The sequence below is a fragment of the Anomaloglossus baeobatrachus genome, chromosome 3 (assembly GCF_048569485.1).
Source record: "Anomaloglossus baeobatrachus isolate aAnoBae1 chromosome 3, aAnoBae1.hap1, whole genome shotgun sequence".
Lineage (NCBI taxonomy): Eukaryota > Metazoa > Chordata > Amphibia > Anura > Aromobatidae > Anomaloglossus > Anomaloglossus baeobatrachus.
The window spans coordinates 47,175,207-47,199,711 of record NC_134355.1 but is presented as its reverse complement, the minus strand read 5'-3'; the positions used below and the strand labels follow the sequence as shown (position 1 = coordinate 47,199,711).

Sequence of the window (24,505 nt, the reverse complement as noted above, 5' to 3'; positions counted from 1 at the left end):
AAACTGAGGAGCCCGTGATGCACGGGAGGGTGTATAGGCAGAGGGGAGGGGTTACACTTTTCAGTGTAATACTTTGTGTGGCCTCCGGAGGCAGAAGCTATACACCCAATTGTCTGGGTCTCCCAATGGAGCGACAAAGAAACAACTAATCTATTAGAAATGCAAGTACAATGGATGGCCAAATAGCAATCCGTTAACGGATACGTTGTCCATAGAATCCTATGTTAAAAAAACGGATCTGTCAGAAATCAGTTTCCCAACGGATCCACTCTAATGGATGACTACAGGGCACGTGAACAAAGCCTTAAGGCCCCGTTACACGCAACGACGTATCTCACGATATATCGCCGGGATCACAGATTCCGTGACGCACATCCGGCATCGTTAGCGACGTTGTTGCGTGTGACACCTCCGAGCGGCCGTTAACGATGTAAAATTGTTGACACGTTGTTCATTTTCAAAAAATTGTTGATTACTAAAGACGCAGGTTGTTCGTTGTTCCCGAGGCAGCACACATCGCTACGTGTGACACCTCGGGAACGACGCACTACAGCTTACCTGCAGCCGCCGGCAATGAGGACGGAAGGAGGTGGGCGGGATGTTACGGCCGCTCATCTCCGCCCCTCTACTTCTATTGGGTGGCCGCTTAGTGACGCCGCTGTGACGCCGCACGAACCGCCCCCCTTAGAAAGGAGGCGGTTCGCCGGCCACAGCGACGTCGCTAAGCAGGTAAGTCCGTGTGACAGCTCCTAGCGATATTGTGCGCCACGGGCAACGATTTGTCCGTGACGCACAAACGATGGGGGCAGGTGCGCTCGCTAGCGATATCGCTGCGTGTAAAGCCCCCTTTAGTATGTGGAGAATTGAATCCATTACGATATCTTATCTCAAAATGGCTGCAAAAGAAAATTATTATGTAAATGCCATTGATCATCAGATGGGAAGGAACATGAAGATCCGCTTGCGACATAACAGAATAAAAAAAAGTCTTACAACATAGAAGGAATATGTAGCATAGAGGACAACTTTTCCAAAAACGCAGCGGAGGAAAAAAAAAGTTTGTTGGCCATTTTGCAACAACATAATAAATGCCCAAACTATGTCAATACAAAAAGCAGCAACCCCACCCCCCCCCAAAAAAAAAATAAACATGATCCCCAATTAAAATTTAGTAAAAAATGATATGGATTAACTCCACTCATTCCTATTGTTTCTTAGTGCTCTACCTCACTCATCTAACACTGAAGAAATAAGTCTGCTTCAGATTTGCAACAGAGATTGCATCTTTAATGAAAATGTTTGGTTGTTTTTTTTAAAAAAAAGAACAAATATATCTTAAATTCTTGTATTACTAATGAGACCTGCTTTGTTCAGATCCGTCCTGATTGTCTAAAACAAGCTAGCTTTCATTCAGTAATGGCTGCCTCGAGCCGCCGTGTGCCGTTGCCGATCTGGCGTGTGAATATAGTCACTATTGCTCACAGGTGGCATGCATCCCACAGACATATGTGAAAGTTGTCCTTTAGCACTCTAATATACTATTTACAGCTGCTTCTAAAACCGAATCCGTCTCTGCTGCGCCTTCCCTGGCGTCAGAAACGTGTTTGTCCGTGCAGTTTTCCTCCGGTGCCGGAGCTGATGGTTTGACACTGGAATTGTCACTTTTGAAGTGTTTTGCACTAAGTTTAAGTTCCAGGACGTTTCGCACTGTCTCTTTTACCGTCTCACTGGGGGTTGAAGTTTTACAAGGTTTTCCGGGACTCGATGCGGGATCTCCTGGCTTGCACGCAGCATCTTGAGAAGGTCCTGCCGCTTTACCCTGGAAGTGCTCCACATCGTCTGTGTCCATATTTGCGCCAGAAACAGGAATGGTCACCGGAGCATCGGCAACAGGGTCAGGACTCTTGGATGTCTGACAAGAAGCATCGGGATCTGAAGAACAGTCAGTGTACTTTCGCTTCAGTTTATAAAGGCTTACGAAAAGTTGCTTTTGTGGTAAAAGACTTATATTCTTCAACTTACTATCTGTATTAAGGCTGTCTTTATCCTCGGAAGGGTGATTGGGCGTATGGGATGCTGAATTGTTTTTAGGCACTGATAATGGGGAGTCGTGTACTTTACCCGCGGTCGTCTTGTCCTTAGGTTCATCAACCGGTGGACAAGCATCTGATAAGGTAAGGTCTGCTTCGGCCTCTGTATCTTGACTGCTGGGAACCTTCTCATCCGAAGAACTTTCTTGAAATGTATCAATGCAGCAAAACTCTGACAAGTAAGCGTCTGTGGAAAGAGAAGACATTTTTTTTTCTAAATGCACCGCTGTCCCAATTGTCTGATGGACGTTAATCACATTTTTGGCAGCTGTGGTATACCGGCCGTATACACTGATCAGTAGGGGTGCTGGGTGTTAACCCGCCGGCTATCTAATATGGATAAAATACCTTAAGAATGGGGGTCATCAATATTATAAGTCTGCACATCTCTTTTAAAAAATAAAAACTTTTTAACCAGTTCCGGACCATTTCTTAACTTTAAAGTGAACCTGTCACCACTTTTTTGGCCTATAAGCTGCGGCCACCACCACCGGGCTCTTATATACATCATTCTAACATGCTGTATATAGGAGCCCAGGCCGGGGGTATAACATAAAAAACACTTTATAATACTTACCTAACGGTTGCTGCGGTTAGCCATATGGGTGTCTCCGTTGTCCGGTGCCGGCGCCTCCCCTTTCGGCCATCTTCGTCCTCTTTCTGAAGCCTGGGTGCATGACACGTCCGACATCATACACACTCGCCGGTCCTGCGCAGGCGCACTAAAATACTTTGATCTGCCCTGCTCAGAGCAGATCAAAGTGCGCCTACTCAGGACCTGAATGCCGGCGAGTGTGGATGACGTCTGACCCGTCATGCACCGCGGCTAGAGAAGAAGGAGAACAAAGATGGCCAAAAGAAGCGGCGCCGGCACTGGACAACGGAGATGCCCATTAGGCCCACAGCGCGACCGTTAGGTAAGTATTATAGAGTGATTTTTATGTTATACCCCCGGCCTGGGCTCTTATATACAGCATGTTAGAATGCTGTATATAAGAGCCCGGTGGTGGTGGCCGCAGCTTATAGGCCAAAAAAGTGGTGACAGGTTCCCTTTAAACGTTGGGAAGGTCCGCACTTTACTCTTCACTGACGTTTCTAAAACATCAATGCAAAGTACGTTGATGCACAAGATCGTGCAGCTGTGGAGTTGGCAGACTCCCTACAGAGAAGGCAGAGATCGTTTATTACCATCTCTGCCTTCCTGATCACTGTGTATACAGTAAAGGAAGCACTATCAGTCATGTGTTCGCTAGGTGTAGGAAGAGAGCAGGAGTTGCTGGGTGCGTGGAGACCCTCTCATCTCTACAGGCAGGAGGCTGAATTTACCCTGTGACTGGGGCTAATATACCGTGGGAAGGAGGGATGTGAGCGGTGACAGGTAGTCTTGCATTTTGGTGAATTGTGTGGCAGAGGTATGTGCCCCCCAACCCCCCTCCCCCCAATTATTACCATTACCAGTGAATACCCTTCAGGACACCTAATTGGTGAGACTGTTCCATTATTTTCTGTCACCTTGTCTATGCATACTCCACATATCTGCTGCCCAATTTTCTGTGTATGACATGGAGCAGCGTTTACTAGGCGGGATGCATAATAGTGACAGCTTGCTGTGCTAAATTTGTAGGCACTAACAGTTGCAATGTTCCTTTTTGTCTCGTTTTTAACACGTTTGTATTTGTCCACATTTGTCATTGAGGTGTTTGTGACCAATTGGGTCTTTTTAATCATATCCAGTAAAGGTTATGTATTAATATTACTGTTCAGCCTTAGCTATTTCTGCTAAGTCCCCTACAACACTGTATATAGCCTATTTAAATGCATTTTGGGGGTGACTGACTCCCTTCAAAGAGCTCTCTCTTCATTCTTAATAGTTATTGTTTTCCTTGCTTCCTTCTATTGATTATTATTATTTTTTTTTTTTTACATTTTTTTTTTATTTTAAAATTTGGTTCAAACAAAACAAATAGTTCACACAGTAAAATTTAACAACAATTAGTCAAATTACAATCTAAAGTTAAATTAACATTCAATTTTTGAAATAGAAAAAGTGGAGCACGGGAAAGGGGGAAAACAAAAAAAAAAGAGGGGGGGAGAGGGAAAGGCTATATGATTAAAGAAAAAATAAACTAGAGTTATACCGTAGTAGAGTTTTGGCTGAAAATTTTAACTGAATCTCTTAACACATAAATTGCTAAACGTAACTATTAGAATAAAAAAAAGACGGAGAATATAATTAAATCATTTTTACAACTAGTAGCTCCACTAACTCAAGGATTTAATATAATAAGATTGGGATTGAACTTCTTTGACCAAAGATTCCATCTCACCGAGTACTTATCATATAATCTATCTTTCAAAGCAAACTTAAATTCGTAAAGATTGTGAGAGGAAATTCTTTCTATTACTTCATGTATAGATAGAACATTAGTATTTCTCCAGTTGGCAGCGAGGAGATTTTTAATCACTTGTATGATATGACAGGTAATATGTCTATAATTTAAGTTAAGTTCATCTATCCCAATTGATAGCAGAACTAATTCCGCAGAGAGACTAATTTCAGATGAGGTTACATTATGGAGGAGAATTTCTGTATCTCTCCACAATTCCTTCAGTTTTGGACAACTCCAAAAAATATGACTGGTAGTACCTCTCTCTTCACATTCTCTCCAACATAAATCAGAATTATGAGAAGGGAATCTATGTAGTTTTTGTGGGGTATAGTACCACTCAACCAGAATCTTATAATAAGATTCTTGTATGGATATACAGGTAGACATCGAGTATGTATAGGTTAATGCAGATTTCCATTTGTTAGATTGAAATGTCGTATTCAATTGTTTTTCCCAAAATTCCATATATTTCAATTTCTTAAATGTATAGTCATCATTAAAAATTGAATATATGTTACTGGTATTCCATAAACCTATGTTTAATGGGTTGTTTAGTAAGTCTATGATGAAGGTGGGTAATTTTTTTGATAGAAGATGTGTTTCTTGCAGAAACTCCCATATACGAGTCCATTTATATTTCTCTGATATTGGTAGATTGTATTTTATAAGTAATATGTCAAAAGGAATAATATCTTTATTACTTACAATATCGTCAAGGAAAAGTATACCACATCTTTTCCAATTTAATAATTTAATTCTTGGTATCATCAGTTCCAAAGTATCTATCGAGATGTTTTTTAAACTTGTCATCGAGACCATTTGTGCTAATAAACAGTTTAGCAGAGTTCTCCAAGCTTTTATCTCTGCATTATTAGTTGGGTTTCTTGGCAAATTTGTATTTGTTCTAAGCAGATAAGCTAAGAGTTAAGGCACCCTTTACACTAAACAACTTACCAGCGATCCCAACAACGATACAACCTGATAGGGATCGCTGGTAAGTTGCTAGGAGGTTGCTGGTGAGAGGTCACAGTCAGACGCTCCAGCGATCCCACCAGCAACCTGACCTGGCAGGGATCGCTGGAGCATCGCTACACGGGTTGCTGATGAGCTGTCACCAGCAACCAGTGACCAGCCCCCAGCCAGCAGCGACGCACTGAAGCGATGCTGCGCTTGGTAACTAAGGTAAATATCGGGTAACTAACCCGATATTTACCTTGGTTACCAGCGCACGCAGCTACACGTGCAGAGAGCAGGGAGCAGCGCACACTGCTTAGCGCTGGCTCCCTGCTCTCCTAGCTACAGTATACATCGGGTTAATTACCCGATGTGTGCTGTAGCTACACGTGCAGAGAGCAGGGAGCAGCGCACACTGCTTAGCGCTGGCTCCCTGCTCTCCTAGTTACAGCACACATCGGGTTAATTACCCGATGTGTGCTGTAGCTACACGTGCAGAGAGCAGGGAGCAGCGCACACTGCTTAGCACTAGCTCCCTGCTCTCCTAGTTACAGCACACATCGGGTTAATTACCCGATGTGTACTCTGCTACACGTGCAAGGAGCAGGAGCCGGCACTGACAGTGAGAGCGGCGGAGGCTGGTATCGAAGGTAAATATCGGGTAACCAAGGACAGGGCTTCTTGGTTACCCGATGTTTACCGTGGTTACCAGGGTCCGCAGAAGCCGGCTCCTGCTGCCTGCACATTTAAGTCCCCTTTACACACTGAGACTTTCTAGCGATCATGCTGCACAGCGGGAAACAAAGGACCAAACAATGGTCCTGAACGATTTGTAGCAATCAGCAACTTCACAGCAGGGGCCAGGTCGCTGATGTGTTTCACACACTGCAATGTCGCTGGGGAGGTCACTATTACGTCACAAAACCGGTGACGTTACAACGATGTCGTTTGCGATGTTGCAGTGTGTAAAGACACCTTAAGTCTTTTTTATTTTTATTCCAGGTGGTGAATTTTTCAAGAGACATCCAACTGTTATCAAGGTTCTCTAATAGTGTAAACTGAGTTTGTTTTACTAGGTTGCTAGGTAATAGGATTGTATATTAGGCACACCCAGGCCACCTTTCAGTTTGTGTTTAAATAGTATGGTTTTAGAGGTTCTAGGCTTTTTGCTTTACCAGACAAACTTTTGTAATTGAGATTGAATTTTTCCTAACCACTTATTGGGGATATTAAGGGGTAAACATCTAAAGGTATATAGAATTTTTGGTAAAATAATTCTTTTGTATGATGTTATTTTCCCAAACCATGAGGTCTTTTCTATTTTTAAAGCTTTCAGGACATTGTCCAGAGCAGCAAGAAGGTGTTTCATGTTAGAGGGTATAATTTTATTTAAATTATTAGAAAGCAATATACCTAAATAAGGTACATTTCCTTCCCTCCCAGGAATAGTTAAATTCTTTATAGATAGCATCTTTTAGGCTGTCATCTAAATTGAAACTAAGAATTTGTGACTTAAGTTTAATAATTTTGTAGTAGGAAATATTATTAAATTCCTGTAAGGCCTTGTCAATATTTCTTAGGGATTCTAACGGATCTGTGATTGATAAAATAATATCATCCGCATAAAGGGTCAGTTTATACTGTTTCCAATTAGTATTAATTCCCTTAATTCTATTTTCCATTCTAATATACTCTGCTAGAGGCTCCATAAGTAAGGCGATCTATTGATTATTATTATTACGTCATTTATGCAATGGAAAAAATAAAACCATCTACTGACAAAAATGTGGTAAAGAAGAAATAAAACTCACCGGGATCGACCAATGCCATCCGTTTTTCCTGTGTTAACAGGGCTCTTTCTTCTTGGTTGAACATTCTGTCTAACATTACCATCTCTGCGGAAGGAGTGATCCGCTACAGTAACAACACAGACAATAGAACAACATATTAACACATCACCCATTAAACACCATTCAGAAACATGACATTTCCTTGTATATTTTGATGTTGGATGCCTTTGTTGACCCGGTCAGTGGACTATCTGCTTTTCCTTTTGCCGCACGTCTCTGCTTGCTTACCTTGAACTTGGATATTCCCATCATTACGCTTTTAATACCTGATTCTGTCATTGTCTCCAACTCGGAAAGATTTGCCAAATCCATATATAATGATAAAATGCATAATAATGAATAATCTGTTCATTATGTACATTACACACCATTGCATCTTCTAATAGCAGCATTCGGTACTTGTTGAGCATTGCCTGGGTCTTCTTTAAAAGATGAGTAGCCGCACTCTCAAATTCATTGTCCACTGTAATAAAAACAGTATGAGTAATAAACAGGGCAAAATAAAAACTAAATGTGAAGTGGAAGTATAACATAAAGGGGTTGAGCAAAAAGATAAAACTTGATGTAAAGACCCCGTTACACGCAACGACATCGCTAATGAGATGTCGTTGGGGTCACGGAATTCGTGACACACATCCGGCCTAGTTAGCGACGTCGTTGTGTGTGACACGTACGAGCGACCGCTAACGATCAAAAATACTCAACTTATCGTTGATTGTTGACACGTCGTTCATTTCCAAAATATCATTGCTGCTTCAGGACGCAGGTTGTTCGTCGTTCCTGAGGCAGCACACATCCCTACATGTGACACCCCGGGAACGACGAACAACAACGTACCTGCGTCCTGCCGGCAACGAGGTGGGCGTATCGTTTATGCGGCTGGTCTCCGCCCCTCCGCTTCTATTGGCAGGCCGCTGTGTGATGTTGCTGTGACAGCGCACGAACCTCCCCCTTAAAAAAGAGGTGGTTCGCCGTCCACAGCGACGTAACTAGGAAGGTAAGTAGTGTGACGGGTGTTAGCGATATTGTGCGCCACGGGCAGCGATTTGCCTGTGACGCACAAACGACAGGGGCGCGGGTGCTTTCACGAGCGGCATCGCTAGCGATGTCGCTGCGTGTAAAGCCCCCTTTAGACTAAGTTGGCAAAAGCTTATTTTTCGGTCTCACATGAACCAATTGTAGCGTATGGGCTAATACATAATGACTTCCGGGTTGGGTGGAAAAAAACCTGCACCATGCACTAATCTGGTCTGGTTTATGGTCCACACTAATGCATGTAAATAGCAAGCAGTTCCTGCACTCGTCCGCTATGCAGATGAGCACAAGGAGCCAGTCATTCCATAGATTGCAATAAGTCCAATAAGTTCCATGTTTGTCTAAATCTAGGCTAAATTTGAAAAAAAATGCAAATTAATCCATTTCAAGGTTCATTCTGATGCCGAAAGAGCTCACATGCCTGAATAATGGCAGGGGAAGGCTGCCATTGTCAGCTCAACAGCTGATGCAGAGATGGAAAAGAGGGCTGGTTATTGAACTGAGCCAGAAAGCAAGCACTAGTCATGTACCAGCACGGAGAGGGTCAAATACTGTATATCTACCCCTACAGTATAGTACATAGTGATGAGCTACCTTGCTGTAAATCCTCTTCGCTTGGCAGTGATCCTTGAAATATATGGTATGGGAAGAGCCTTTCACAAGCATTATCAATGGACTGGAATCTGCTTTTATCCGGCAGTAGGGATCGCTCCTGCGCTTTACGCGAAAGCTGAAGAAATCTAAACAAAAAAAAAAAAAGATTTGAAATTAGAAATGACAATGACAATCAAGATTTAATAACGGTCTACAAATATTGGAAAGGTAGTCACAGTGATGAGGGAACCACCCTATTCTTATTAGCACAAGGAAGAACAAGAAGCAATGAGATGAAACTTAAAGGAAGGAGATTCAGATTAGACATTCGGAAAAACTTTCTGACAGTGAGGGCAGTCAGGGAGTGGAACAGGCGACCACGAGAGACAGTGAGGGCAGTCAGGGAGTGGAACAGGCGACCACGGGAGGTAGTGAGGGCAGTCAGGGAGTGGAACAGGCGACCACGGGAGGTAGTGACGGCAGTCAGGGAGTGGAACAGGCGACCACGAGAGACAGTGAGGGCAGTCAGGGAGTGGAACAGGTGACCACGGGAGGTAGTGAGGGCAGTCAGGGAGTGGAACAGGCGACCACGGGAGGTAGTGCGGGCAGTCTGGGAGTGGAATAGGTGACCACGGGAGGTAGTGAGGGCAGTCAGGGAGTAGAACAGGCGACCACGAGAGACAGTGAGGGCAGTCAGGGAGTGGAACAGGTGACCACGGGAGGTAGTGAGGGCAGTCAGGGAGTGGAACAGGCGACCACGGGAGGTGGTGAGGGCAGTCAGGGAGTGGAACAGGCGACCACGGGAGGCAGTGAGGGCAGTCACGGAGTGGAACAGGCGACCACGGGAGGTAGTGAGGGCAGTCAGGGAGTGGAACAGGCGACCACGGGAGGTAGTGAGGGCAGTCAGGGAGTGGAACAGGCGACCACGGGAGGCAGTGAGGGCAGTCATGGAGTGCAACAGGCGACCACGGGAGGTAGTGAGGGCAGTCAGGGAGTAGAACAGGCGACCACGAGAGACAGTGAGGGCAGTCAGGGAGTGGAACAGGTGACCACGGGAGGTAGTGAGGGCAGTCAGGGAGTGGAACAGGCGACCACGGGAGGTAGTGCGGGCAGTCTGGGAGTGGAATAGGTGACCACGGGAGGTAGTGAGGGCAGTCAGGGAGTAGAACAGGCGACCACGAGAGACAGTGAGGGCAGTCAGGGAGTGGAACAGGTGACCACGGGAGGTAGTGAGGGCAGTCAGGGAGTGGAACAGGCGACCACGGGAGGTGGTGAGGGCAGTCAGGGAGTGGAACAGGCGACCACGGGAGGTAGTGAGGGCAGTCAGGGAGTGGAACAGGCGACCACGGGAGGTAGTGAGGGCAGTCAGGGAGTGGAACAGGCAACCACAGGAGGTGGTGAGCTCTCCATCATTGGAAATCTTCAAGCGGAAACTGGATAAACATATAGCTGGGATGATTTAGGAAAGCCTGCACTCGCAGGGAGGGTTGGACCCGATAGCCCCTGAGGTCCCTTCCAACTCTACCATTCTATTATTCTATGAAGATTTTATAGTACCATCAAAGCACTGAATAAAGGGGTGTAATACTCACAGAGCTTGCTTCAAGGCTGGCCTCTTCAGTATAGCGGGACACCCATCAACCTATCAATAAAATATACATAAAACCATTTTTGCAAAAAGAGTTTTCAGTTTCAGGCAATTCTTAAATCTTCAACTACCTCTGGCCTTTGAGGGACAGGCTGTAGTTTTGAATGACACTAATCACTTTACCATATAATGTAAAAACTTCCAATTGGAGTGACATAGATGTAAATACCCCAAAAATGACAAAAAAATATTCCAGGAGTAAAACCTTTATTTGCTAACCAGAAAAATGATATTTGCAGCTTTCAGAGCACAGAGGCTCCTTCGTCAGGCTGGATTATAAATGAATTATTGAGACAAAAGCCAACATTAAAGAGATGTGACAACAGGACATTGGTGCATGGGAAAGATTGGGTGATGTCTCCTAAAGATAAGCCAAGGAAAGGAAATTAAGTGGAGATGTGGTGGAAGTGATGACTTAAGGCCCTATCACACACAGAGATAAATCTGCGGCAGATCTGTGGTTGCAGTGAAATTGTGGACAATCAGTGCAAGGTTTGTGGCTGTGTACAAATGGAACAATATGTCCATGATTTCACTGCAACCACAGATCTGCCAAAGATTTATCTCTGTGTGTGACGGGGACTTTAGTGATCTGAAGTCAGTCGGGAGGAGGAGGGAAGTATCCATGTACGGAGTCATAAATCCAGAACTTGAACATTCTCATCAGCTTGAATTCTCAGATTTTTCTCTCTCTGAGGTCCATAAAATGCCCTTTCAGTATTAGGACTTTTAAATCTGCCATACTGTGTCCTGATACCGAGAAATGATTTCCCACAGGCGTATCCAGCTCCATCCTTACAGTGTGCCTGTGTAGATTCATCCAGTACTCGTAAAGAGGAGTTAATGCCCGGATGGGAGTTAACCAGTGTACCAACTATAATGGAAGATTTCATAGAAAAATGCTCAATTTCCCCATTCACTTCCATTATACTTGGTACACGAGTCAAGGCCCTCCGAAGAATCCAGCTGCTCGTTATGAGTACTGAGCACCCGAGCATGGTAGTGCCCACTCATCACTAGTTATGAGTACCGAGGACCAGAGAATGGTAGTGCCCACTCATCACTAGTTATGAGTACCGAGGACCAGAGAATGGTAGTGCTCATTCATGATTATTTAGGAGTACAGAGCACCCGAGCATGGTAGTGCTCGCTCATCACTAGTTACGAGTACTGAGCACCCGAGCATGGTAGTGCTCGCTCATCACTAGCTATGAGTACAGAGCACCCGAGCATGGTAGTGCCCACTCATCACTAGCTATGAGTACAGAGCACCCGAGCATGGTAGTGCTCGCTCATCACTAGCTATGAGTACTGAGCACCCGAGCATGGTAGTGCTCGCTCATCACTAGTTACCAGTACTGAGCACCCGAGCATGGTAGTGCTCGCTCATCACTAGTTACAAGTACAGAGCACTCGAGCATGGTAGTGCTCGCTCATCACTAGTTACCAGTACTGAGCACCCGAGCATGGTAGTGCCCGCTCATCACTAGTTACGAGTACAAAGCACCCGAGCATGGTAGTGCCCGCTCATCACTAGTTATCAGTACTGAGCACCTGAGCATGGTAGTGCCCGCTCATCACTAGTTACAATACTGAGCACCCGAGCATAGTAGTGCCCGCTCATCACTAGTTACCAGTACTGAGCACCTGAGCATGGTAGTGCCCGCTCATCACTAGTTACAATACTGAGCACCCGAGCATGGTAGTGCCCGCTCATCACTAGTTACAAGTACTGAGCTCCTGAGCATGGTAGTGCCCGCTCATCACTAGTTACAAGTACTGAGCTCCTGAGCATGGTAGTGCCCGCTCATCACTAGTTACAAGTACAGAGCACCCGAGCATGGTAGTGCTCACTCATCACTAGTTACAAGTACAGAGCACCTGAGCATGGTAGTGCTCGCTCATCACTAGTTACGAGTATTGAGCACCCGAGCATGGTAGTGCTCACTCATCACTAGTTACAAGTACAGAGCACCTGAGCATGGTAGTGCTCGCTCATCACTAGTTACGAGTACAGAGCACCCGAGCATGGTAGTGCCCGCTCATCACTAGTTACAAGTACAGAGCACCCGAGCATGGTAGTGCTCACTCATCACTAGTTACCAGTACTGAGCACCTGAGCATGGTAGTGCTCGCTCATCACTAGTTACGAGTACCGAGCAACTGAGCATTGTAGTGCTCACTCATCTCTAGTTACGAGTACTGAGCACTCGAGCATGGTAGTGCTCACTCATCTCTAGTTACGAGAACCGAGCATGGTAGTGCTCGCTCATCACTAGTTAAAGAGAATCTGTCATCAGGTTTTTGCCAACTAATCTGAGAGCAGCTTAAATTAGGGGCACAGATCTTAATTCCAGTGGTGTTTCACTTACTGGGCTGCTTAGTGTGGTACTGATAATCTACTGCTGATTAAACAGTAATTTTATCATTAGAGGACTACTTGGCCTCCTGCCAGGTAGTCCAGCATATTCATGAGCTCTGTATAACTGCAGAATCTGCAGCAAAGAAAAGAAGGGAATTTTGTTTACTTACCGTAAATTCCTTTTCTTCTAGCTCCAATTGGGAGACCCAGACAATTGGGTGTATAGCTACTGCCTCCGGAGGCCGCACAAAGTACTACACTTAAAAGTGTAAGGCCCCTCCCCTTCTGGCTATACACCCTCCCGTAGGAGTACGGATTCCTCAGTTTTAGTACCAAAGCAAGAAGGAGGAAAGCCAATAACAGTTTCAAAAAACAAATTCAATCCGATAACAAGATCGGAGAACTTAAGAAACAACATGAACAACATGTGCACCCGAAAAACGAAACCCTAAGAACAATAGGGCGGGTGCTGGGTCTCCCAATTGGAGCTAGAAGAAAAGGAATTTACGGTAAGTAAACAAAATTCCCTTCTTCTTTTTCGCTCCTAATTGGGAGACCCAGACAATTGGGACGTCCAAAAGCAGTCCCTGGGTGGGTAAAAAGATACCTCGTGATCGGGCTGTCAGGCAGCCCTTTCCTACAGGTGGGCCACCGCCGCCTGAAGGACCTGTCTACCTAGGCTGGCATCTGCCGAAGCGTAGGTATGCACTTGATAGTGTTTGGTAAACGTGTGCAGACTCGACCAGGTAGCCGCCTGGCACACCTGCTGAGCCGTAGCCTGATGCCGCAATGCCCAGGACGCACCCACGGCTCTGGTAGAATGGGCCTTCAGTCCAGATGGAATCGGAAGCCCAGCAGAACGGTATGTGTGAAGAATTGGTTCCTTGATCCACCGCGCCAGGGTGGATTTGGAAGCTTGCGATCCCTTATGCTGACCAGCGACTAGGACAAAGAGCGCATCAGAACGGCGCATAGGCGCCGTGCGAGAAATGTAAATCCTGAGTGCTCTCACCAGGTCCAACAGATGTAAACCTTTTTCAAATTGGTGAACTGGATGCGGACACAAAGATGGCAAAGTGATATCCTGATTGAGATGAAAGGAAGAAACCACCTTGGGAGAAAACTCTGGAATTGGACGCAGTACTACCTTGTCTTGGTGAAACACCAGGAAGGGAGATTTGCAAGATAACGCCGCTAGCTCGGACACTCTACGAAGAGACGTGACCGCCACAAGAAAAACCACTTTTTGTGAAAGCCGAGAAAGGGAAACCTCTTTCAAAGGCTCGAAAGGCGGCTTCTGGAGAGCAATGAGAACCTTGTTTAGATCCCAGGGTTCCAATGGCCGTCTGTAAGGAGGAACGATATGACAAACTCCTTGGAGAAACGTGCGTACTTTAGAAAGCCGTGCCAAGCGCTTCTGAAAGAATACGGATAGCGCAGAGACTTGACCCTTAAGAGAGCTAAGCGACAAACCTTTTTCCAACCCAGACTGCAGGAAGGAAAGAAAAATTGGCAATGCAAATGGCCAGGGAGAAACCCTCTGAGCCGAGCACCAAGCTAAGAATATCTTCCACGTCCTGTGATAGATCTTAGCTGAGGATGGTTTTCTAGCCTGTCTCATTGTGGCAACTACTTCATGAGATAAACCTGAGGCCGCTAGGATCCAGGACTCAATGGCCACACAGTCAGGTTCAGGGCCGCAGAATTCAGATGGAAAAACGGCCCTTGAGACAGCAAATCTGGACGGTCTGGTAGTGCCCATGGTTGGCCTACCGTGAGATGCCACAGATCCGGGTACCACGACCTTCTTGGCCAGTCTGGAGCGACGAGAATGGCTCGATGGCAGTCGGACCTGATTTTCCGGAGAACTCTGGGCAACAATGCTAGAGGTGGGAACACATAGGGTAGTCGGATTTGCGACCAATCCTGAACCAAGGCGTCTGCCGCCAGCGCTCGGTGATCGTGAGACCGTGCCATGAAAACTGGGACCTTGTTGTTGTGCCGTGACGCCATCAGATCGACGTCCGGCGTCCCCCAGCGGCAACAGATCTGCTGAAACACGTCCGGGTGAAGGGACCATTCCCCTGCGTCCATGCCCTGGCGACTGAGAAAGTCTGCTTCCCAGTTTTCCACGCCTGGGATGTGAACTGCGGATATGGTGGACGCTTTGCTTTCCACCCACGTCAAAATCCGCCGGACTTCTTGAAAGGCTTGGCGACTGCGTGTTCCCCCTTGGTGGTTGATGTACGCCACCGCCGTGGAATTGTCCGACTGAATCCGAATCTGCTTGCCTTCCAGCCATTGTTGGAAGGCTCGCAGAGCAAGATAGACTGCTTTGATTTCCAGAACATTGATCTGCAGGGTGGACTCTTCCTGAGTCCACGTCCCCTGAGCCCTGTGGTGGAGAAACACCGCTCCCCACCCTGATAGGCTCGCATCCGTCGTGACCACTGCCCAGGATGGGGGTAGGAACGACTTTCCCTGTGACAATGAGGTGGGGAGAAGCCACCAACGCAGAGAGTCCTTGGCAGTCTGAGAGAGGGAGACAGTCCTGTCGAGGGACGTCGACTTCCCATCCCATTGGCGTAGAATGTCCCATTGTAGAGGGCGCAGATGAAACTGCGCGAACGGGACCGCCTCCATTGCTGCTACCATCTTTCCTAGGAAATGCATGAGGCGCCTCAGTGAGTGTGACTGGCTCTGAAGGAGAGATTGCACTCCTGTCCGCAGCGAACACTGCTTGTCCAGTGGAAGCTTCACTATCGCTGAGAGAGTATGAAACTCCATGCCAAGATAAGTCAGTTGTCTATTGATGCTAGAAAATCTCCTTGAGACATTGAGGCTATGACGGAGCGTAGGGATTCCATCCGGAACCTCCTGACTTTTACGTGTCTGTTGAGCAACTTTAGATCCAGGACGGGTCGATACGATCCGTCCTTTTTTGGGACCACAAACAGATTGGAGTAAAAACCGTGACCTTGTTCCTGAAGAGGGACGGAGGTCACCACTCCTTCCGCCTTTAGAGCGGCCACCGCCTGCAACAGAGCATCGGCTCGGTCTGGTGGTGGAGAAGTTCTGAAGAAACGAGTTGGTGGACGAGAACTGAACTCTATCCTGTACCCGTGAGACAGAATATCCCTCACCCAACGGTCTTTGACGCGTGACAGCCAAATGTCGCCAAAGTGGGAAAGCCTCCCACCGACCGAGGGTGTGGGAATCAGAGACTGCAAGTCATGAGGACGCCGTCTTGGCAACGGTTCCTCCGGCTGTCTTTTTTGGGCGTGACTGAGACCTCCAAGAATCTGAGCGTCTCTGATCTTTTTGAGTCTTTTTTGACGAGGAAAATTGGGACCTGCCCGGTCCTCGAAAGGACCGATAACCAGACTGACCCCTCCTCTGTTGGGGTTTGTTTTGTCTGTGTTGCGGTAAGGATGAGTCCTTACCCTTGGAGTGTTTGATGATTTCATCCAAACGCTCTCCAAACAATCGGTCACGAGAAAAAGGCAAATTGGTTAAGCACTTCTTGGAATGAGAATCTGCCTTCCAATGTCTCAACCACAGGGCCCTACGCAAAACAACGGAGTTGGCTGACGCCACTGCCGTACGGCTTGTAGCGTCAAGAACAGCATTAATCGCGTACGACGCGAATGCCGCCATTTGCGAGGTCAATGGTGCTACCTGCGGGGCAAATGCACGTGTGACTGAGTCGACTTGCACAAGCCCGGCTGAGATAGCTTGGAGTGCCCATACGGCAGCAAAAGATGGCGCTAACGACGCTCCAATAGCTTCATAGATGGATTTCAGCCAGAGCTCCATCTGCCTGTCAGTGGCATCTTTAAGTGCCGCTCCATCTTCAACTGCAACCAAGGATCTAGCTGCAAGCCTGGAAATTGGAGGATCCACTTTTGGACACTGGGTCCAACCCTTGACCACCTCAGGGGGAAAAGGATAGCGTGTATCTTTAAGCCGTTTAGAAAAACGCCTTTCCGGATAAGCGTGGGGTTTCTGGATTGCGTCTCTAAAGTCAGCGTGGTCCAGAAAAGTGCTTAATGTACGCTTGGGATATCTGAAATGGATTCTCTCGTGCTGCGAAGCTGACTCCTCTACAAGAGGAGCTGGTGGAGAAATATTTAACATCTTATTGATGGATGCTATAAGATCATTAACTATGGCGTCACCATCTGGTGTATCTAGATTGAGAGCGGTCCCAGGATCAGAATCCTGATCAGTTACGTCCGCCTCATCACCCATAGATTCATCTCGCTGGGATCCTGACCATTGAGATGAATGTGAAGGCCTCTCATAGCGAGCCCGCTTAGGTTGCCTGGGACCATCGTCAGAGTCTTCACCCTGAGGTGTATGTGCCCGTCCCGGAGCTTGGAAGTAATTCAGCTGAGGGGGACCAGGGGGCAATGATTGCACAGTGTCCGTGGCCTGAAGTACAGGCCTAGCCCGCAATGTGTCAAGAATTTGTGACATAGTGAGAGACATTCTGTCAGCAAAAGCTGTAAACTCAGTTCCTGTCACTTGGACAGCATTCACAGGTGGTACACCCTGGGTCACGTCCAGCGGAGGTCCCGGCTGTGCAAGTGCCACAGGGGCCGAGCACTGCACACAATGGGGGTCATTGGAGCCTGCCGGTAGAAAAGTCTCACATGCGGTACAGGAAGCATATAATGTCTGTGCCTTGGCACCCTTGCGTTTTGTGGACGACATGCTGTTGGCTCTCTGCAATGTGAGAGAGTCTATAGCCAAAAGGCGACCAGCGCTATGCAGTACAAAGTATTTGCAGGAACAAAATACTAAGATTACTACTGGCACAAGAGGGGGTGAGCCCTGAGGGCTGCTTACCGCCCGCTGAATAGCGGGTAAGAGGCGCAGAATTCCTTGTCTGGGTCTCCCCGGCTCCCCTCTGCAGCTCAGCGTGTCAGCAGGAATGGCTGCCGGCGTCTGTGGAGAGGGGCGGCCCGTGGGAGTTCCCAAACAAAAGTGCGGGAAACAGTGTCCCCTCTGTGCTTATTGTGAGGGCTGGAGTATGTAAAAACGACTCCAGCCCTCAGCGCTGATGCACTGACCAGCGTCCCGCCCCTCTCCTGACTGGCAGGTCTGGGGGCGGGAACGAACGGAACCAGGCCGCAAAAGCCGGGGACTCGAGTTATCAGCGCGGCCGCCGTAAAAGCGCGGCCCGCGCTGAAGTCCCCGGCGCACCACAAGTGCCAGCCGCGCCGCAGTCCCAGCGGCCGGCGCGACCGTTCCCCAAAAGTGTGCCCGCTTCAGCGAAGCTGAAATGAGGCCATGGCACAAGCGCCGCAGCGCTGATGTCCCCGGCGCACTACAACACCCAGCATGCTGCGGTGTGAGCGCGAAATGCACGGGGACACAGAGTACCTTGAGGAAGCAGGGCCATGTCCCTGATGTACTCCGCTCCAATCCAGCATCTTCTCCAGGGGCTGTAGATGGAGCACGGTCTCAGTGCCTGGAGACCAGTAATCCCACTTCACCCAGAGCCCTGTAAAAAGGGATGGGGAAGGAATCAGCATGTGGGCTCCAGCCTCCGTACCCGCAATGGGTACCTCAACCTTACAAACACCTCCGACATACAGTGGGGTGAGAAGGGAGCATGCTGGGGGCCCTGTATGGGCCCTCTTTTCTTCCATCCGACATAGTCAGCAGCTGCTGCTGACTAAAAACAATGGAGCTATGCGTGCGTGTGTGACCTCCTTCGCACAAAGCTAAAACTGAGGAATCCGTACTCCTACGGGAGGGTGTATAGCCAGAAGGGGAGGGGCCTTACACTTTTAAGTGTAGTACTTTGTGCGGCCTCCGGAGGCAGTAGCTATACACCCAATTGTCTGGGTCTCCCAATTAGGAGCGAAAAAGAAACATTGATTTTATCAAAATGACAGCAAACAGCTCTATAAGTGACACATCGCTGGAATCAGGGTCTCTGTCTCTTCATTATGTTGCTCTCAGATGGAGGATCAAAAACCTGGTGACAGAGTCCCTTTAAATGCTAGTGTCGATCTGTCACAGCAGCATTTAAGTGTCATGGTCTCCCTTGCTCAGCGACTCCTGCTCCTATTGTTCCTACCACAGTTGTGACTACGTGGTGCCATTGGGTTGCCGTGGTAGCCCCTATATGGGCTTCCTAGTAAATCGTTAAGTTCTCTATATAATTCAAGTAGTCCAGTGTTGCAGTAAATAGTGAAAGCCAAGTAGTCCTCTAACGATAATCAACTGTTGATTAAACAGTGATTTTATCAAAACTACACTGTGCCGCCCAGTAAGTGACACACTGCTGGAATCAGGATCTCTGCCCCTCCTTTATGCAACTCTCAGATTAGGTGGCAAAAATCTGGTGACAGATTCCCTTTAAGGAGTTAAGGAACAGCATTCACCAGTGGATGCAGTAAGCTACAGATGCAGAATGTGTAAGGCCAGTTTCACACATCCTTCTTTTTGCCGGTTTCGCGGATCCGGCACGCTCCCGTACAGTGAATACAGTACAATGACAGCGCAATAAGCGCCGGTCACGTGCTGTCATGTGACCGGCGCATGTGACCCGGAAGTTACAGCGCTGTCATTGTACTGTATTCACTGTACGGGAGCGTGCCGGATCCGCGAAACCGGCAAAAAGAAGGATGTGTGAAACTGGCCTTACACAGCCAGCATCCACTATCCCAGCTCCTGAGTTTGCTATGTACAACAACACATGCATGCATAGACCACTGAGGACTCTCTGTTCTTTTAAACAATTTTTTTTGCATAGAAGAAGAAATTAACGGCACATCCAGCGAGTATCCCAAAGGTGCTTTATGCACGGTGGCTCAATGGTTAGCACCGCAGTCTTGCAGTGCTGGGGTCCTGGGTTCAAAGCCCACCAAGGACACCATCTGCAAGGAGTTTGTATGTTCTCTCCATGTTTGCGTGGGTTTCCTCCAGGTTCTCCGGTTTCCTCCCACACTCCAAAGACATACAGATAGGGACTCTAGATTGTGAGCCCCAATGGGGACAGTGTTACCAATGTATGTAAAGCGCTGCGGAATCAATAGCGCTATATAAATTAATAAAATTATTATTATTTAATTCTAAAGGTGCATTAAAATAGCGGACAGATGACCGGGTGCAGGTCTCCTGGGGACGAAGGCCGTTTTGTACCTCTTGGTACTTCAACAGGTCCTCAACAACACATGACATGCACCATACATTGATGTCAACATGTATTTATTTAGGTTAGCTGCACATTGGAAATAATTTCTGTAATTCTGAGACCTTTTTACATATTTCCAGCATAATATACTGACAACACTAAAGTTGCAGTTGAATTTGTCTGCGTATACATATATACACATGTATTAAATATACCAAAAGTTAGTAATTACCTCTGCATTCTGCAATCCCATAAGAGCTTCTTTTGACAAGGATAAATGATGTTGTAAATGTTTACCTACAGCACTGTGATCTGCAAGACAGAAAGTGAAGATGAGGTATCTTGTCATGCTTTCAGAAGTAAGGTCCCCCTTAGGCTATGTGCCCACGTTGCGTTCTGTCCCTGCAGAAATTTCTGCAGCGATTTGAACAGCACACATGCGCTTCAAATTGCGGAAGAAACAGTCCGTAATGAAAAGCCGATTTCATGCGCTCTGGATGCAGCCTCTCCCATAGACAGACCGGGGGCTGCATCCAAAGCACATGAAAGAAGGGACATGTTGCTTTTTAGAACGCAGCGATTTGGCAGCAGCCGAAGCATTGCGTTCTAATACGCCACGTGGGCATGGATTCTGCACAATCTTAATTGTGCTGGGGACGCAGGACGCATGCAGTTACACTGCGGTGCAGAACGCAGCGTAACTGCATGAAAATACGCTACGTGGACACATAGCCTTAGGTTTCGCTCACATGTGTGTATGAATCGGACGAATTCAATGAGAGAAAAGCTTGCATTGCACTCTGACCAATGTTATTCAATAACGCATAGCAGATCTGCAATTTTTTTTCATGCCAAATCAGAATAAAGGCCACTTTACACGCTGCGATATCGGTCCCGATATCGCTAGCATGCGTACCCGCCCCCATCGGTTGTGCGACACAAGCAAATCGCTGCCCGTGGCGCAAAACATCACCCAGACCCGTCACGCGTACTTACCTGCTTAACGACGTCGCTGTGACCGGCGAACCGCCTCCTTTCTAAGGGGGCGGTCCGTGCGGCGTCACAGCAACGTCACTAAGCGGCCGCCCAATAGAAGCGGAGGGGCAGAGATGAGCGGGACGAACAACCCTCCCACCTCCTTCCTTCCTCATTGCTGGCGTGTGGTAGGTAAGGAGAGGTTCCTTGTTCCTGCGGTGTCACACATAGCGATGTGTGCTGCCGCAGGAGCGACGAACAACATCGCTACTGCAGCAGCAACGATATTCGAGAATGGACCCCCATGTCACCGATGAGCGATTTTGACCATTTTTGCGATAATTCAAAATCGCTCATGGGTGTCACACGCAACAACATCGCTAAAGTGGCCGGATGTGCGTCACAAATTCCGTGACCCCAACGAGATCGCTTTAGCGATGTTGTAGCGTGTAAAGCAATGTAAAGGAGGAGCCCGGCACACAGAACAAGAAAAATTAAATAATCCAGGTATGCCTGGATTATTCAATTTTTCTTGTACTGTGTGCCGGGGTCCTCCTTTACATTGGTTCTATTTTTCTCTCGAGCACCAGGACCACAGCGGTTGAGCATAACTTATCCTTCCTTGTAGCGTGTAAAGCGTCCTTAGGCCAGAGTCACACTTGCGAGAGACTCGCGCGAGTCTTGCAGTGCTTCACCCGGCATGGCCGCACACTCTCCAGACAGGAGTGTCTCAGCTGCATAGAAATACATAGGTGATGTCACAGCTCACCTCATCCTCGTCCTGCACAATGATGGATAACACCTTGATATACAGTAGATAACACAGAATCCACCATTCACAATACGTGATGTCACAGCTCACCTCCTCCTCCTTCTGTACAATGATGGATAACACCTCTATACACAGTAGATAACACATGATCCACCATTCACAATAGGTGATACAGTATGCAAGATATGAGGATTCTAAAGTCTGCAGTCACTTGTCGCTTTAGACAGGACAATCCGTTTAAGGCGCTGAACACTTAAGATTCTGGCTCTGCTAATTTGTTCTGTAATCTAATGTGGGTAGATAACACAGGATCCACCATTCACAATAGGTGATATCATAGCTCACCTCATCCTCCTTCTGAACAATGATGGATAACACCTCTATATATAGTAGATAACACAGGATGCATTATTCACAAAAAGTAATGTCACAGCTCATCTCCTCCTCCTCCTGTACCATGACTGATAACCTCTCTATATACAGTGGATAACACATTACCTACTATTCACAATATGTGATGTCACAGCTCACTTCCTCCTCGTCCTGTACAATGATGGATAACACCTTGATATATAGTAGATAACACAGGATCCACCATTCACAATAGGTGATGTCACAGCTCACCTGATCCTCGTCCTGTACAATGATGGATAACACCTTGATATACAGTAGATAACACAGAATCCACCATTCACAATAGGTGATGTCAACGCTCACCTCCTCCTCCTTCTATACAATGACTGATAACTCCTCTATATACAGTTTATAACACAGTACCTACCATTCACAATAAGTGATGTCACAGCTCACCTCCTCCTCGTCCTGTACAATGATGGATAACACCGTGATATACAGTAGATAACACAGATCCACCATTCACAATAGGTGTATCACAACTCACCTCTTCCTTCTCCTGTACAATGACTGATAAAACCTCTATATATAGTAGATAACACAGGATCCACCATTCACAATAGGTGATGTCACAGCTCACCTCCTCCTGTACAATGCCCTGATTTAAACAATAGGCCATTTTCTGAGGACACATTTCCTTTAAACACTATATCCAATAGTAGTTTAAAGGTTTAGAGTTGATCATGAAGAACGCCATATCATACCTGGTATATTTGACTGCCCATCTTGGTTTTTCATTAATGAACCCGCAGACTGATGATTCAGAATAGTTTTCTAAATACGAATAAAAAAAATAATCAAGGTTATATCCAGCCCCATATCACAGTCTATATCCAGATATAATTAAAACAAAAAGTTAGTGCCTTTTACTTTCATTACTTTACATCTCTTATCTAGCAATGATCCCAGGTTACAGCCTGTGTTATAATCCTCTGCTGCATTTACAATTCTGTTTTTTAATAAAAACTTTCAATCACTATGTCTACATGTGATACTCACCTCTCCTGAATCTGGCGCTCAGCACTGCTTCCTCCTACATTGCTGGGCTCTTCTACATACTCAGCCCTGCTACATCGCCACTGTGGGACTCCTGCCATATCCAGCTCTACAGTGATGCTGTGCTTCGCTACATTGTTACTAAGTGCCTTCTGACATAGTCAATCTGCTACGCTGCTGGCCTCTGCTACATTGACTCAGTTCTACTCGTCGCTGGGCTCTGTTTATTTGACACATCAAACCTCCGAACATAATTCTATTACATCACCGGACTCTGCTATATCATTACTGTGTGACTTTTGGAACCACTTAATTTTGCTTCATTGCTAAAATTAGTCTTCCTACCCACCCTGTTTTCCCGAAAATAAGACACTCTTTTACATATTTTTTGCCCCGAAAAAAGCGCTAGGTTTTATTTTTGGGGGAAGGGCTTATTCTTGGTGAAACATGGTTGGGGGGAAGTTTACGACCCAAAAAAAAATGCAGCTCCCCCTTCCCAGGATCGTCATACTTATCAGACCCTGGGCGTCTGCGTGGCTCCCAGGTCCTCCTGCGATCTCTGGTGGGTGCTCCCAGCAGGTACGCTGCACGCCATCCTCCCCTCCTTCTGGACGACACTCACGCATCAGATCACATACACACACTCATACACACACTCATGAGATCGCACATACAATTGTGAGTGTACATACTCACCACATCCTGTGATACCACTTGCTTCCAGCCAGCAGGGGACTCTCTGCTCTTTTGCCTCTATGATGCGTTCCACCGCTGGGTCCTCCATGTGTTCCACTCGCAGGTTCTGGATCTCCACAGCACAGAGTCCCAGGTCTTTATGCCGCTCAGAAGCAATCGATATCGCTGGATGTGTTGAGCGTGTGTGATTTGATGTGTGTGTGTGTGTGTGTGTGTGTGTGTGATCTGATGTGTGTGGGTGATCTGATGTGTGTGGGTGATCTGGTGTGTGTGTGTGTGTGTGTGTGTGTGTGTGATCTGATGTGTGTGTGTGTGTGTGAGATCTGATGTGTGTGTGTGTGTGTGTGTGTGAACTGATGTGTCTGGGTGATCTGATGTGTGTAAGTGATCTGATGTGTGTGTGTGTGTGTGTGTGTGTGATCTGATGCGTGTGTGTGATCTGATGTGTGTGGGTGAACTGGTGTGTGTGTGTGATCTGATGTGTGTGGGTGATCTGGTGTGTGTGTGTGTGTGTGTGTGTGTGATCTGATGTGTGTGTGTGTGTGTGAGATCTGATGTGTGTGTGTGTGTGTGTGTGTG

At 47.0% G+C, this 24,505-nt stretch overlaps 1 protein-coding gene across 3 annotated transcripts in view; it reads right to left on the bottom strand.

The window, feature by feature from the left end:
• Nucleotides 1–1,161: 1,161 nt before the first annotated feature.
• BICRAL (BICRA like chromatin remodeling complex associated protein) overlaps nucleotides 1,162–24,505 on the bottom strand; it is an 83,733-nt gene continuing 60,389 nt past the window's right edge. For 2 of the 3 annotated variants that reach the window (XM_075339181.1, XM_075339182.1), the window contains exons 7-13: nucleotides 22,939–23,008; nucleotides 20,306–20,385; nucleotides 10,506–10,555; nucleotides 8,914–9,059; nucleotides 7,653–7,747; nucleotides 7,246–7,348; nucleotides 1,162–2,277 (exon numbers count right to left, since the gene is read on the bottom strand). In XM_075339181.1, coding sequence (XP_075195296.1) covers nucleotides 1,523–2,277; nucleotides 7,246–7,348; nucleotides 7,653–7,747; nucleotides 8,914–9,059; nucleotides 10,506–10,555; nucleotides 20,306–20,385; nucleotides 22,939–23,008 — 1,299 coding nt within the window. In that variant the 3' untranslated portion in view covers nucleotides 1,162–1,522. The remainder of the gene's footprint in view (nucleotides 2,278–7,245; nucleotides 7,349–7,652; nucleotides 7,748–8,913; nucleotides 9,060–10,505; nucleotides 10,556–20,305; nucleotides 20,386–22,938; nucleotides 23,009–24,505) is intronic. The other variant, XM_075339183.1, reaches the window with a different exon arrangement.